The sequence below is a fragment of the Cetorhinus maximus genome, chromosome 7 (genome assembly GCF_964194155.1).
Source record: "Cetorhinus maximus chromosome 7, sCetMax3.hap1.1, whole genome shotgun sequence".
NCBI lineage: Eukaryota > Metazoa > Chordata > Chondrichthyes > Lamniformes > Cetorhinidae > Cetorhinus > Cetorhinus maximus.
This window is the reverse complement of record NC_135885.1, coordinates 66,113,431-66,130,060: the sequence shown is the minus strand read 5'-3', so window position 1 is coordinate 66,130,060 and position 16,630 is coordinate 66,113,431. Positions and strand designations below refer to the sequence as shown.

The following is a 16,630-nucleotide window of genomic DNA, read 5'->3' as shown; positions in this document are numbered from 1 at the left end:
ACATGATTTCCTTTTAACAAAGTTATACTGACTCTTCCCATTTACCTTGAAATTTTCTAAGAGCCCAGCTATAACCTCCTTAATGATTGACTCTAACACCTTCCCCACAACAGACATCAAGCTAACTGGCCTATAGTTTCCTGTTTTCTGCCTCCGTCTCTTCTTGAATAGAGGGGTTCTATATGCTACTTTCCAGTCTGATGGAACCTTTCCAGAATCTAGCAAATTTTGGAAAATTAACTCTAATACATCTACTACCTCACTCACCACCTCTTTTAAGACCCTAGGATGGGGTCCATCAGGACCCAGAGACTTGTCAGCCCACAGCTCCATCAAATGATGTTGCCAAGGGACACCATGGAGATCAGAGAAAGGAGTCAAGGAAAGATCCTTGGGGGACATCAGAGGTAATGGTGCAGGAGCAGAGAAATAAGCCATTGAGGTTATTCTCTATGAGTGAATAGATAAGAATGGAACCAGGCGAGTGCGGTGACCCTGTTCCAACTGGATGATGGTGGTGTGGCGTTGGAGGAGATTGTGTGGTTAGCTGTGTCAAAGGCTGCAGCTAGGACAAGAAGGATGAGGAGGGATAGTTTACCTTTGTTACTGACACATAGAATGTCGTTTTTGACCGTGGTAAGAGCCATTTTGGTACTGTGGCATGGTGGAAACAAGATTGGAGGAATTCAAACATGGAATTCCATGAAAGATAGACATTAATTTGGGAGGTGACAGCACATTCAATTACTTTGGTGAGGAAAGGAAAGTTGGAGATGAACTGGTAGTTTGCAAGGATGGAGTGATCTAGGGTCCATTTTTTTTTGAGGAGAGGGTAATAACAGAATTAAAGGATCTGATTGTAAGAAATCTCACTGCTTCTGCTGGTGTTATGTCAGGGAGAAAACAGGATGCTATTCCCCAGTTCTGTATCTATTGGCTTTCTTGTCTGTTTAAATGTGGTGAGCATTTTCTCTTTCTTCCAAACAGATTTAATCTATCAAAAGGCAAACTTTTGAAATGAGCTATGGTCAATTTTGATGTAAATAAATATGACCTCCTCAGCTAAGGAGTAATCTTAAGGGATTTCCTCCCATCGGAAATGCTGCCAGTGAGGGTCTCCTAAATCTGTCAAAAAAAATGCCTGGAAAACAGTCACTCCTGAAGAATCTAACTGGCTATGAGACACTGCTAGGAGTTAAGTAATCTAACCACCCCTAAATATACAGTATAATGTCAGATCCTTGTAAAACCAAGACTGAACCTAGAAGGCTAACTTTTTTGGTCAATTGCTAATTGTAGTTTTTGTAATACAAATGGAAGAAGATTGAATGCCATGGTGTCAGAGTTGGCTTGGTGGTAGCAATCTTGCTTCTGAGCCATAAGATCATGGATGCACATCTCATTCCAGAGAGTTGAAGCACATAATTAATACTGACATATCAGTATTGAGAGATTGCTCTACGTCAAAGGTGCAGACCTTCAGATGACACTAAACATTGAGGCCAGGCTGCCTTCTCGGGTAGGCGTAAAAGATTCCATGGCACTTTTTGCATTCAGCCAACACAACTAAAAATACAGCAGGTCTGGCAGCATCGGTGGAGAAGAGTCGACATTTCGGGTCCACACGACCCTTCAACAGAACAGTTCTGTTGAAGGGTCGTGTGGACCCGAAACGTCGACTCTTTTCTTCTCCACCGATGCTGCCAGACCTGCTGAGTTTTTCCAGGTAATTCGATTTTTGTTTTGGATTTCCAGCATCCGCAGTAGTTTTTTGTTTTTACAACTAAAAATACACTATTTGGTCATTTATCTCTGTTTTTGTGGGACTTGTTTGCAAATTGGCTGCTCTGTTTCCCTTCAGCACAACAGTGACCACACTCCAAACATACTTCATCAGATGTTGAATGCTTTGAGGTGTCCCAGGGATGGGAAACGTAATCTATAAACGCAAGTCTGTTCTTTTATGTTGAATACAAGCTGAGCAAGAACTTGAGACACAATGATTGGAACACTTTCAGGAAATAATAAATCAGATCTAACAGAATGAAAAGTACTCTAACATTATTTAAGAGAAGAAATAATTTGAAACATTACACCTCAATTATCAGACATTTTCTTTTCGGAATATGTATAACTTTACATTCTTTGCAGCACCATATAATTACATTATATTTAACAGGAGTGTTAGCAAAATAACTTTATCACACATAAATTAATGTTTAAACAACTTTCATTATTGAGCTTTATTTCAGTAGCTGTCAGCCAATTCAAGCCAACATACTAAGTAAATGAAACACAATACAGCCTATTATTTACGGTGGACTTGTGTGGTGGTGGCATTTGGACTTTGGAACAGAATTTCTAAGCAGTCTGGTTATCCAATGTAACTCCAAAGATATTTTTAATCCACACAAGGATCAATAGTAGTAGTCCCCGGGAACTTGTGCAATTTTCTTTCTTTAAATCATAATACTCTATTATGGTTGGACTAAATGGCCCATTTATGTGCTGTAAATTCATATAAATGTAACTGAATAAAAGTAGAAATTATAGCCTGCACCCACCTAAGTGAAAAAAAGGTTAAAGTTTTAGACATTCCACAGAGCTGGAAACTGGAAGATAAATGGAATGGAACAAAACAAAGGGAAGGAGTGTGGAAGGAAGAAAGATGCTGAATTGAATGTTCAAACAGGATTTTTTTGAAGACCTGAAAGGTGAAAGCTGGCAAAAGATATATGAAGGTCAAATGAAACAACAAAAGACCATTAAAAATAAAAAAGGCATGAGAATAGCTAAGTACGGCATTGAAAAGACATAGAAGGGAGAAATAAATGAATACAACTTCAAGTGCGAGAAATCTTAACCTAAAAACAGAATATGCTGCAGAGACACAATACCTGCTTACACATAAGAGAAACCAACCCCCAACCCACTACATTCCCAGCCTCTAAGAAAATCAGAGATATTGCAAGATCTGAAGTTGCTAAAGTCAATGCTCACAGGGCTGCAGGGCACCCAGGAGATGCATTTGTGTACTTGTGCATTGTGCTTGGTTTGAACAGTGTAGGAAGTCAAAGACAGAGACTTCAGTATAGGAAATGGAAATGAAATTAAAGTGGCATGCTATAGGGAACAAAAGCAAAATACTGTGGATGCTGAAAATCTGAAATAAAAACAGAAAATTCTGCAAATATTCTGGGAGTCTGGCAGCATCCGTGGAGGAGGAAACAGAATTAACAGGACAAGGACCTTTATTCTGCCATAGAGATCAAGCTTGTTTAAAGAAACACGATAAAGGGACTAAAGTCACAGTAAAAGAACAGGTGTTGATGAGACTTTTGAAGCTGGGAGAGATATAGCATGATGCAGGGGTTCAGGGCACAAGTGCAAGTATGTCATGGTTCAAAGGCTTAGTTGCTGATGATGAAATTGACAGAGAGGCAATACAAAGATCAGGAATATGAGATAGCATAATTTAGTTTAAAATTTATGGTAAGTTTTATAGGGCTTCTGAATTGCATAATCAAGGTTTATTAAATATTAAATCACAAATTCTTACCAGTCTTGTGTGGCTTGTTTCATATCTTCACACATTTTTGTCTCTTTGGGGAATAATGTGGAAGTGGTGGAAGGATTACCAGGCTGATCATCAACTTGTCATGAATGCTCCTTCTATGGTCAACAAATCCTGGAGTGGGATTTGAATCCAGACCCTCTGGCTCAAGGCAGGGTGCTACCCACTGAGGCACAAGATCTCAATTCTTATGTGGCGATGTCTATAAAACCATAAGTACTTCAGTACAAGTCACAGGACACGAGTTTCAACACCCATTTATTAGACAGGATTGCTTCCAAATCTCCAAATCCAGAATTACAAAACACAAACCAACAAAAAAAGAAAATTATTGCAAATATTCATGAAGTGAAAAATTATTGTTAATATAAGCCAACTAGGTGTCCCAAGATGTTAAATTCAGAGCCTATAAAAAATCTGCACCAGACTCAAGATAAAATGAACAAAGAATTTTACAGAAGAACAAAAATCAAATGAGAATTCTATTCTCTTAATCAGGTTTGTTTTAGAGATAGATGGATATATGAATATTGTAGCCAGACAATATTAGCTAACTCATTTCTAAAGTGGCTTTAGGCCTCTAACTGGAAATTGCATTTAAATTGTAACAAAGTTTTAATCCTTAGCTCTAATGCAATTTAAGTATTATTCATTTTTCAATTCTTCAAGAATTGTACCTGGAAATAAAACATTATTTATTGTAGAGAGTGTATTTCAAATATCATGTCTAGTGGTGGTTTACTACCTGCAATTATTTCAAGGTTAAGCACTGGAACTCCTGCAGCTTATTAACTGGGTCAGTTTATAGTTTCATAAAGCTCTTCAGTAACATGATCTATCAATATTTTCGAGAGTTAAAGTTGACTTGAGAGTCAAAAGTCAAGCTTGACTGAATATGAAGGAAAAAAATTCTACAGGCAATAAGTAGACTAAATGGGAACCACTTTATCATTGTGGGCGTGGAACTCATATCCTACTGTACGCTGTAAGCTATTTACTTTTTTAATATTTCAGAATTAGAGTTATAGTATCCATTTTCCTTTTTACAAGCTTACTCTTATTCTTATAACCTTGTGATGCTTCCATCTGTGTACAAGTAATATGCATGTTTGACTTAAAAACATTTGAGCATTTTTATGATTCGTTCTTGGGATGTGAAAGTCACTCGCTAGTATTTGTTGCTCATTCTTAAATGTGTTATCTTATTTGTCCTGCAGGTAATCATTAGATCCCTCAGAATACTTAAACAGTACAGTAATGACAGAAGTATTACAATTGGGCAACAGAGTTTTCAAAATGAAAGTTACTTTTAGCATATAATAAACTCCTGAAAAAGTAAAATTTAAAATATGTGGAAAATGCATTTCAAAGCATTGTGTAACAAAGTGTTAATAACATTGTGATGTCTCCATCTGTATACAAGTAATATGCATGTTTGGCTTAAAAACATTTCAGTATTTTTATGATTCGTTCACAGGATGTGAATGTTGCTGGCTAATATTTGTTGCTCATTCTTAATTGTCCTCGAGAGGGTGGTGTTGAGCTGCCTTCTTGAACTGCCGCAGTCCATGTGGTGTAGGTACATCCACAGTACCACCAGGAAGGGGTTTCCAGGATTTTGACCTAGCAACACTGAAGGAACAGCAATATAGTTCCAAGTCAAGTTGCCATGTGGCTTGGCGGGGAGCTTGCAGGTGGTGGTGTTCCCATGTTCCCAGGTCGGTTCTGTACACCCTTTTGAAGGTTAGTTCCTTGAAATGGAGTGCATCGATTTCTTTTAATAACACTTGCATTTATTTGGCACCTTTAACATAGAAAAAATGTCTAAGGCGCTTTATAAAGTCTTATTCAGACAAAGATCGACAAAGATATTAGGAGAGGTGAACAAAAGCTTAGTCAAATATATGGGTTTAAGGACAATCTTAAAGGACAAGAGGGAGGTGTAGAAATTTAGGGAGCGAATCCCAGAGCTTAGTGCCTAGATGGCTAAAGCCATGGTTGTTTATGGTGGGACAAAAGGAGTGAAGGATTCACAAAAAGCTGGAGTTGAAGAAATTTAGAGTTCTCAGAGCATTGCATGCGAGTTCATGGTTAAACTTGAGGGAGTGGAGCCTGGGAGCCAATGTAGGTCAGCAAGGACAGGGTGATGGGTGAATGAGACCTGATGTGGGGCAGGATATTGGCAGCAAAGATTTTGGTTGAAGTGAACTGTTTGGAGAATGGAGGGTGGAATGCCATCTGCAAGAGCATTGGAATAGTCAAGGATATGGGTTTCAGTTGCAGACAGGCTGAGGTATGATTGGAAGTTGCCAGTTTATGCCACAAGAATGATGCAGTCATGTATTACAACAATGTTTTTCCATAGATATAAGAATAATGCATTTGGGAAGAAAAGGTCCTGACACCCAAGAGGTTAAAACAGTTTCGTATGTATTTTGTGCACCAGTTTAAATATATTTACGAAGGACAGCTACTTACATGAACACGGTACACACATCAGCTAGCACAAAAATATCAGAATCATGACGCATGGAAGTTCAAATATTTATTTCTCAATGTGGTTTGTAAAATAAAACCTGTTTTTCTGTGAAATTAATTTTAATGTTATATTATCCATTTACCAGTAGATTAACCTTAAAGTTTAGAAATAACAATTGCTTGGTAGCTTAATTAGTTGGCCACTTGATATTTGAGTTCCAAGGTTTGCTACCTTTCCAACTTGTTTAGTGTATGGTTGAGCAATTTCCACCAATTCCTAGTCACCACAGGTGCTGGTTGCTGAATGAAAAAAATTACTAAATCAGATCATTTTCTTTTACTGATTTCTGAAAATCTAATTGTTTCCCACCCAACTCCCCAACCCAGCGAAAAAGGTTGTGAGAGAGATTGTGAGCAGGATAGTCGTGAGGGTGAGGAAGGGAGGGAATTGAAATCAAGTTCACCTAAAGTACCAATTGACAACCAGCTAATTAATAAAACTGACAAACAGACATCCCTGAAAATGGATACTGCAGCTTTAAATGTACAAATTTTAGTTTTATTATCTATTGTGTTAAAAGACTTTTCTAATGCTTACACCTAAATTCAACTAATTCGAATAAGTCATTTAAAAAATTTTGCCAATATCTGTGACTGTATGTGTGACAGTGACAACTCAACAAAGGGGTAAAAAGGCATATACAGAAACATATTCTAAATGATGTGTTGTTCGGCAATTAAATTGATTTTTACTGTCTTTGTTCTTGGAAATACTTTCACTACATTTTCATGGCCTGTAATGATGGTTCGATGTGCTCCATGCATGATACAACTGCTTATCTACCTTTAAAATGCATAAAATATTGTTACTCCTGGGTTCATTTATTACTGCATACATGCATGATGTTTCAAGTTTTCTTTCACTACCTGTGCCTTCACTGACCTCTGCTGGTGGTAGCATTAAAATACTCAGTGTTTAACAAAAAAACAATAAGAAATGTAAATACCCATTGTACTCCTATTAGACTTGGTACTTGGCTCAAGTCAGTTTAACAAAAACTCAGGCTCATCATAACCAAACAGTTTGAAATCTCCTTGGAAACGAGCATGAAGGCGTTTTATATCTCGTTTACCGATTCCGGAGAAATACTGCTCGACCTTGGTTCTGTTGTATGCTGTAATACCTGGTGGGATTGGGGGATAGGATACCAGATTATTTATTCCTGCTTTCCTTAAAATGTATGGAGCATCCTTTTCCAGTGTTTCATGATGTCCTATGACATTGTACTTGATTTCACAAGGTGCACAAAGCTCTACATATGTAGCCCAGTGAATAATGGGTTCTCCTATCTTAATATCAAGCCACTTATGGTTAGGATCGCCTAAATAGCGAATAAAGTCATCAAATTGGAGTCCTTTAGTCTCTGTGCGATTCCTTCTATACTTCTGAATAATTGCTGGAGCAATGTTATATCTGTACCATGGTTCAAATCGAGGATTCTTTAGAAACTTGTCTTTGAATGCAGATATAAGTCTTTCAAAGGGATCCCTAACAATGAAGAATTTGAAGTATGTATTCAATCTGAAAAAGAACAAAAATGAAAGTCATAACAATGCTAATAAGGTAATGATACTTATTTAAAAATGCTCTAAGAATAAAACAAGCCTTGCAACTGTGATCCAGTAGGCAGAGTATTAGCATTCATGTTCAATAAATAAAGCTCAAATAGATGATTTAATCAGGATATATTTTGTGTGGAAACATTGTCAAAATAAATTTATTCCAACCTTTCTGTTATTTCTGGTTCACTGTATGATGACAAGCGAGGGAGGCCATTCCTCTCATGATTATGGATCAAAGGCTCAGGAATGTCTTCAATAGATTTAAATTCTCCTGTTAAAAAAAAGATAAAACTGTTAAATACAACTGTTTCATATTCCAAAATCTAGTACTCCTAACTCCACATCACATGGTCACAAGAGATTGCATTGAGCGCTTAGAGCACAGAAATAGGCCATTTGGTCTAACAGGTCCATGCCAGTGTTTTTGCTCCCAAAAAGCCTCATGCACCATTCTTTATCTAACTGAATCAACATATCTTTCTATCCCTTTCTCCCGCAAGTGTTTATCTAACTATCTCTTAAATGTATCTTTGCTATTTGCCTCAGTGCTCCTACAGAAGTAAGTTGTAAAATAAGGCAAGGCCATGGGGGGATTCAGAAATGAATTTGGTGTAATGGTTTACAGTAAGCCAACGGAGGTAAACAAGAACAGTTGTGATGGATAAGCAGAAATTAGCATGAAGCAGGATGTGGGCATTTTAGTTTTGGGCAAGCTGGAGTTACTAAAGGGCACTGGAGAAATTGATTCTGGAGGTAATAAAATTACGAATGAGAGGTCTCAGCAGTTACGGGGAAGACGTAAATGTAGAAGTGAGTGATGATGTTAATTAATCCATGCTCACATGGTTTGAGACACATGATAATGGAAATTTGGATACCACCTTTTTTTGTTCCAGTCGTCAGAGCTATGCTTTAATTCTATGGATCTAGAAGGATGACATGAACTAGAAGAGTCCTAGTCAATTTCTTTCGTTGTGTACAATATGAGGCTATGATCCAAGTGTAAGTCTAAGCACCATTTGGTGCCCATTGTGAAAAACAGGGTGAGCCAGACCTTGACTGGTCACATATGCATCGTGAATCAGGATTCCTTAACTAATCTACACTTGTGTGAAGAAGGGTATATTAGTCTCTTGTTCTTTTTGGGGGAAGGAGGAAGCAGGGGTAGAGAATATGTAAGGGAAATGCCTTAAGAATCACCTTAGAAAGGTGCCCTTAAAATGGCATCCACCGTGAAACTAAATGCTAGGAAGGGACTAATATTAATTCAACCATGAAAGCTTAAACAAACAAATCTTTCCTTACTACGACAATGCGGCAAACCATTATGAACAGAGACACAGAAATAGCTCGTTATGGATGACATAAAGATGCCCTGCCTTATCTGAAGCTTTGTGCGACCCCTAGCTGTGGCTATGTTAACTTGCCATAACTAGTAGGTGCCAGTGCTCACTGATTTCGAGGTAATTAGGAGTACCAACATGGTAACTAGCCTCATAAGGGCTGAGAATGTGGAGCACAGAGCGATGGGAAAAAAGAGTGTTTCCTAAACGGTGTGTTAAAGTCAGGAAATTAGTGCAAGTTGGAAATGGGTGCAGAAGGGGAAGGAGGTGCTGCTTTTTTTTTCCTCCAATACACAACACACCTCCTGGTGTGTTTTTCTGTCTCTAAACTAGGAAACTAATTTGCTATTACTTTACTAAATTAGTAACTAATTATCCAAATAAATAATTAAGATTCAATGCACATGGCAGGGCAGGTGGTGTGCTGAAACTGCAACACATGGGAGAGCATTGTGATCCCCGACAATCATTTCTGCAATAAGTGTCTGCAGCTTGAGGAACTTTGAAGTTGAGGAAAAACTATCCCCAAGCTACAGACATTGCTAGGCATCAGGAGGGGGCAAGTTACCTGGACACTGTTCCATGGGGCAATCACATCCCTTAGTGGAGAACTTTAGAGTTGATTAATAGTCAGGGATAAGAGGGTGTGACTAGGAGCCAGGCAGGTATGGGGATCCAGGAAGCAGGGATGAAGGAGCCTCAGTCCTTGACTTTGGCTAAAAGTTAAGAGGTACAAGGTACTTGGTACCTGTGTGGATGAGAACAAGGATTGCAGGGTGGATGGGCAAACTGACAATAGCATCATGGCGCAGGAAGCCAGTCAAGTGGAGGTACTGAGAAGGAATATGGTAATGATAGGGGACAGTATAGTGAGGAGGACAGATACTGCTCTCTGCAGTCGTGACTGTGTGTTCCGAAGATTGTTTTGTCTGTCCAGTGCCAAGGATAAGGGTATCTCCCCACGGCTGGTTAAGGACTTGGATTGGGAGGGGCAGGATCCAATTGTCGTAGTTCATGTAGGCACCAATAATAAAGGTAGAACTAGGAATGATGTTTTGCTGAGAGAGTTTGAGGAGTTAAGAGTCCAAATTAAAATACAGAACCTCAAAGGTAATCATCTCTAGATTAAATGAGAATACCACCCTCCTAGTTCCCTTCCTAACCACAAACCTCCCTGATTTAGGATTATATTGTTGTTCCTTCGCTGTTGCTGAATCAAAAACCTGGAATTCTAACAGTCCTGTGGGTGTATCTACAGCACATAGACTAGAGCACTTCAGGAAGGTGGCTCACCACCACTTTCTCAAGGGCAATTAGGGATGGACAATAAATGCTAGCTTTGTCAGCACTGCACACATCCCATAAGTCAAAGTGTTAACAGATTAGAGAATTAAATGCATGGCTCAAAGGCTAGTATGGGAAGAAGGGATTTTGACTCATGGGACACTGGCACTGGGGAAAGAGGGAGCTGTTCTACTGGGATGGGCTCCACTTAAACCAGACTGGGATCAGCGTAAATTGTACATGTATGAGGGGAAAGCCGACAAAGGTTGAGCAAATAGGTTAAAAGGTATAATGGTAAACAAACATTATAATGGATTTGCATTTATAGAAAAATATACAGTCATATAACACCTTTCATGACCGCCGATGTCCCAGCCACTTTACGGTCAATTAAGTACTTTTGAAGAGTTGTAATGTAGAAAATGTAGCAGCTAATTCGCGCACAGCAAACTCCCATGAAAGCAATGTGATAATAACCAGACTATCCTTTTTTATGTGTTAATTGAAGGATATGGTCCAGGACAGTGAAGATAACTCCCTGCTTTTGTCAAAATAATGCAACGGGACCTTTTACTTGAGAGGGCTGATAGGGCCTCAGTTTAATGTCTCATCTGAAAAACAACATCTCTGACAGTGTATCATTCTCTTGGTACTGCACTGGAGTGTCAGCCTAGATTGTTGAGCTCAAGTTCTGCAGTGGGACTTGAATGTACAACGTTCTAACTCAGAGGCAAGTGCAACCAGCTGAGCCACAGTTTACACTAAGAACAAAGAAGCTTAAAGAAATGATTCAAAATTTTCAACGAAAATACCTTCCATTATGAAACTAGAACTCAGTGAGAGAGATCTATCCGAGGCTTACTAGGGAAGTTAAGTATAGCATTAGATTACAAGAAGAGGTTTATTATGTTGCTAAGAGTATAGTAAGCTTGAGAGTTTTATAAACCAGCAAAGGTTAGCCAAAAAGTTGATAAAAAGGGGAAAAATATAGAATGAGAGTAAACTAGCCAGGAATATATAAACAGATTGTAACAGCTTTCACAAGTATACTAAAAGGAAGAGAACAGCTAAAATAAACATTGATTCCTTAGAGGCAGAGATAAGAGAAGCTATCATGGGGAACGAGGAAATAGCAGAGATGTTGAATAGATGTTTTGTGTTTGTCTTCACAGTAGAAGATACAAATTACATACCAGAAAAAGAGGATAACCAAGGGCTAACAAGAGTGTGAAACTTATAGAAATTAGTATCAGTGGAAAAAAATAATTGAAGAAACTTAACAGCTGACAGAATCACCAGGACCTCATGGCCCACATCCTAGGGTTGTAAAAGAGGTAGCTGCAGAGATAGTGGATGCAGCGGTTATGATTTTCCAGAATTCCCTAGATTCTATAACAATTCCAGCAGATTGGAAATTAACAAATGTAACTCCGTTACAAAAGGAGGAAGGGAGAGGGAAAACAGGGAACTACAGGCCTGTTAGCCTGACAACAGGTGTCTGGAAAATGGTGGAATCTATTATTAAGGAACTTAAAGCACTTGGAAAATGATAGTATGATCAGACAGAGTCACCACGATTCTAAGGAAGGGAACTTGTGTTTGACAAATTTATTAGAGTTTTTGAGATTGTAAGCAGTAGGGATGAAGAGAAACCAGTAGATGTAGTATACTTGGATTTTCACAAAGCATTCAATAAGGTGTCAAAAGGTTAATATGCAAGGAAATGATTCCTGGTGTTTGGAGTATATATTAGCATGGAGAGAGGATTGGTTAATGGACAGGAAACAGAAAGTGTAGATAAATAGAGCATTTTCAAGTTGACAGTCTGTAATTAGTGGAGTGTCGCATCAGGGTTGGGACCTCAGATACGGAAGACTGGATTTTCGTGGAGTCAAGCCAAGTCTGAAGACCTTTAAAAATGGAAGACTGGACTTGGAGGCCCATTTCTGACAAATCCCATTGTTGCTTGCAGGAGCAAGGGGATAGAGTGTGAATCACACAGGTGGTAAATCCAAACTCAGCAGGGCCATTTGAAATTAGTGCTGAGTTCAAACAGACCCATATTTGCTGCTCCAAGAGCCTTAAACTGCAGAATGGGAGTCATGAATTGATGGTGTAGACATAAACGCTCTTGAAGGGCGGATAAGGTCTACTTAAGTGGCATGATTTGAAGTTTATTTTACAACCAAAGCTCTTTAAAAATGAAAAAATGCAGATTGAAGTTGTCAGTCAGAATTTAAAAAAGGTACCCTCTGGCTGAACTTCTTTGATTGGTGGGTCATCACTTGTAAGTTAAAAAAAAAACACAACTGTCTATTCCTGCAATTTCAATAGAGTTCTTATTGACATTTCCCAAGGGCTGTACTTGCAGCTGAGGTCATTATGAATGCATAGCTGCATTTCAAAAGCTACAAAATCACTTGTCTAAGTGGAGGGGGGTGAGTTCACATTTTGATTGACAGTTTAAATGGGCTACTAATGGATTAGTTGTCTTTGAAGTGGTTACGGAATAGAAGTATATTTGTTTTTACAAAGGGTTGAATATTTGAAGGGATTTAAAGTCTTTGAATGGGATCTTTTTTTTCCATTATCAAGTCTGCATGAGTGAGAGCTGTATTAGATTAAGTTTTTCTACATCTCCACATGGCTCCTGAGGTCTGCCATGGTGGATATTAGGTGAGTGGCTACGGAGGTGGCATGGGGTTATGAAGGGCCATGGGAGATTTTGGAGGGGCCATGGGGGTATGAGGGGCATAAGGGATAGGTGAGGGCATGAGTTGGCATGAAGGTACCACGGGGGCTGGTGTGGGGGTGGTGGTGAGGCATGTGATAGGTGAGGGCTAGAAGGCCTAACAACTTCTAAGACAACTGTGACAAAGTCCTAGAGAACCAAGGTGTGCCTTTTAACCAGTCTGCCTTGGCACTCACCTGCCTCCTTGGCTGCCTACAATCTGTTTCTGGGATCAGTGGGCCCAACTCTATCCTGCCCCTGACTCTCTGGAGCAAAAATTGGATATAATGGGGCCCTTTAAACAGAGACAGGTCTGCCAAGTTGGGAAATTTCCCCACTCGAGCTACTACCTTGGTAGCAAAAATCTGGCCCCTACAATCTATAGTGATGACTTAAACAAAGAGACCAAGAGTAATGTATCCAAGTTTGCTGACAATATATAGCGCAGTGGAAATGTAAGCTGTGAGGAGAACATAAAGAGGATGCAGAGAGATATAGACAGGTTAAGCAAGTGGACAAAAAGGTGGAGTATATGTGGAGAAGTGTGAGGTTATTCACATTGGTAGTAAGAATGAAAAGTCTGAATTTTTTTTTTAAAGGTGTGAAACTTTTAAATTTTGATGTTTAGAGAGACTTAAGGGTACTCATACAAGGATCACAAAGTTAGCGTGCAAGTACAGCAAGCAATTTGAAAGGCAAATAGCATGTTGGCCTTAATTGCAAGGGGCCTGGAGTACAAGAACAAAGGATTCTTGCTACGATTGTACAGGGCTTTGGCGAGGCCATTCCTGGGGTACTGTGCACAGTTTTAGTCTTCATATCTAAGGAAGGATACGGTTTCCTGGATGCAGTACAGAAAAGGTTCACTAGATTGAGATGAGAGGATTGTCCTATGATGAGAGGCTAAGTAAATTGGGCCTATACTCTCTGGACTTTAAAAGAATGAGAGGTGATCTCATTGAAACATCCAAGATTCTTAAGGGACTTGACAGGATAGACACAGAGCTCATTTCCCCTGGATGGGAATCCAGAACATGGGGGCACATACTTAGGATAAGGGTTCGATCATTTAGGACTGAGGTTGGGAGAAAACTCTTAACTCAAATGGTTGTGAATCTTTGGAATTCTCTACACTCAAGACTTGTGGATGCTCAACTGTTGAGTATATTCAAGGCTGGGGTAGATAGATTTTTGATCTCTTAGTGAATCAAGGTTTATGGGGAACAAGTGGGAAAGTGGAATTGACATAGATAGCGGAGCAGGCTCAAGGGACCGAATGGTGTAACCTTGTATATTCTAGCCCATAAAACACATATCACTCAGATTGGTTAACAGAATTGAGGAGGTTTCTTTGGAAGCAAAGAATATATAAAATAGTATTTACAGTCTTCAGTCTTAAATTTAGTTATAGTTCTTTTAATAGTCTTTCTTGCAGAAGGTAGAGGTATAGCCCAGATACAGTTACCACCATAGATGGTGAATTTACCCAGCAGCAGGAAATCTAGAAGCATTCTCTACAGAGGTTCATCACTCTGAATAATATAATCCTAACTGGTTGACATAAAACAGTTTGGAAAGCCAAATTTAGGTGTCATTCACTCCTGGGCACAGACTAGGTGATAAGCCCAGGACAATTCCTTGACAGCAAGTTAAGGTGAAGTGGTTAAGGATTTTCTGATGACCTTAATGAATATTCCCGTGAAGGTATTAATTCAAGTGTTTTTAACAGAATAAATTGCATGAATGGCCAAAGTCTTTTTTTATTATTCGCTCATGGCATGTGGGTTCACTGGCTAAACCAGCATTTAGGGCTCATCCCTAATTGGCCCTGACAAGGTGTGGTGAGCTGCCTTCTTGAACAGCTGCAGTCCATGTGGCGTAGGTACACCCACATTGCTTTTAGGAAGGAAGTACCAGGATTTTAACCCAGTGACAGTGACGATTCTGATTCAATCCCCAACTCCACTGAGTTTCCTACCCCTGTCATATTGCAGAAAGAGTGAAAATTTGCTGCAGAAATCTCCACGTGCCTATTTTGAAACCTTCTAGCTCTTGGGTAAAAGCAGCAATAGAGGAACCTGCCAGGATTACCTTATCTTTGCTCTCGCAGATGTAGGGTATATATGACCTTGTTTGGGGAGTGGAGTGAGGTGGCGGGGGCAAGGAGATCAGTGCAGGAAAGACAGAAACAACATACCATAAAGAAATCTTTAATGTCTCAATAAACAAAAAAAAAGATCAATTCATACACTATCAAAACAGTCTGGGGAATCATTAAGGCTTGATTTGGCAATTTGCGATCTGCTCCCGCTTGTACCTGTTGAGGCAGATAGCATGCCAATTTTGTATTGTCTCCTTATTTCCATGATTTTTGTCAGCAGCTGCACACACACCAGGTGGCTTTACAGTATGTGAGGTGAGCACGTATAACAGATAGCCTCCAGCTCTTAATGGCAGTCTGTCCCTCTTAAAGGGAAGCTGAATTAAATCAAATGTAGCTGCTGCTGACTGTCATTGCTACAAATGGAAAAACTGGAAATGAAGCACCAAGAAAGAGAAAGGGCTCGTGATTCCCAGATGTGGTGCTGGAAGCCTTAGTCATAGAGGTGGCCTGAAAGTGAGATGCCATGTGTTCTGCAGGGAGCCAGGAGACCCTCAGGGACCCACTCTGAAGGGAATAAGAGCAGTTGGTCAGTGAGGTCAACTCCCAGAGATTGGCCCCGAGGACTTGGAAGCAGTACTGGAAGTTTATTGACCTCATGGGGTGGCCAAGATTGGAGAATGCATTTTCACATGACATTTCATACTACACGCTAACCTTTCACACTGCCTAATACGCTACATCCCCACCACTCACCCAGCTGCAGTCCCTAGCTTTCAGAACTCAGGCCTAACATCCAGATATTCCACTACACTTTCCAATGACGCCAGCCTCACACCTACCTCCAGCTATTAAGCTATGGCAGGTACATGACCCAAACACAGTGCAACACAATCACTGACATTCTATCCTCTGCCTTGCAGGGCAAAGTGGCACGAAATAGAAGGGAGCAGCAGAGAACCAGCAGGGGCAGGGACGTCTTCATCCCCTAACCTAGGGGAGGAAATGGGACCCCACATCTTGAGGCCAGCTGCAATAGAGCCTGTTGCATCTGGCGAAGCCGAGTGCATTCAGGATGACTGTATGTTACTGTGTAATGTTCTTTTCAACTAACGCCTTACCCTCATCCTCCTATAGGGCATGAAGTGCAGCCTGCTGGTGTGACCACGGACCTCTAGTTTTACACCCTAGCCCTCTACCTTCCCCTCAACAATCCACTTCTAATTTTATGCTTTCAGATGCCCAAGTACTGCCACTTGGTCAGCCAAAACAGCCCGAGTAGGAAAATAGACAGCGGCATCAGCAATCCGAGGAAAATGTACCATTCCTTGAACTGACACTTGCAGCCACCAGCTCAAGTACTGGCAATGCGCAAATGACAGAGGCTTGTACAGAGTCGGGATCTGCAGCTGGACCATGAGGAAAGAATGGCTCATCTGCCAGCTCTCTGGAGGTTGAGAATGCAGATGAGTTCTGCTTCAGGGGATTCAGATGAG

General features: G+C 40.0%; 1 protein-coding gene across 3 annotated transcripts in view; it reads right to left on the bottom strand.

Annotated features, from left to right (window-relative positions):
* Nucleotides 1-3,813: 3,813 nt before the first annotated feature.
* The window catches only part of chst10 (carbohydrate sulfotransferase 10), an 87,732-nt gene continuing 74,915 nt past the window's right edge, over nt 3,814-16,630 (bottom strand). For 2 of the 3 annotated variants that reach the window (XM_078545648.1, XM_078545649.1), the window contains exons 5-6: nt 7,841-7,946; nt 5,984-7,634 (exon numbers count right to left, since the gene is read on the bottom strand). In XM_078545648.1, coding sequence (XP_078401774.1) covers nt 7,097-7,634; nt 7,841-7,946 — 644 coding nt within the window. In that variant the 3' untranslated portion in view covers nt 5,984-7,096. Of the gene's footprint in view, nt 5,379-5,983; nt 7,635-7,840; nt 7,947-16,630 lie in introns of those variants that run through there. The other variant, XM_078545651.1, reaches the window with a different exon arrangement.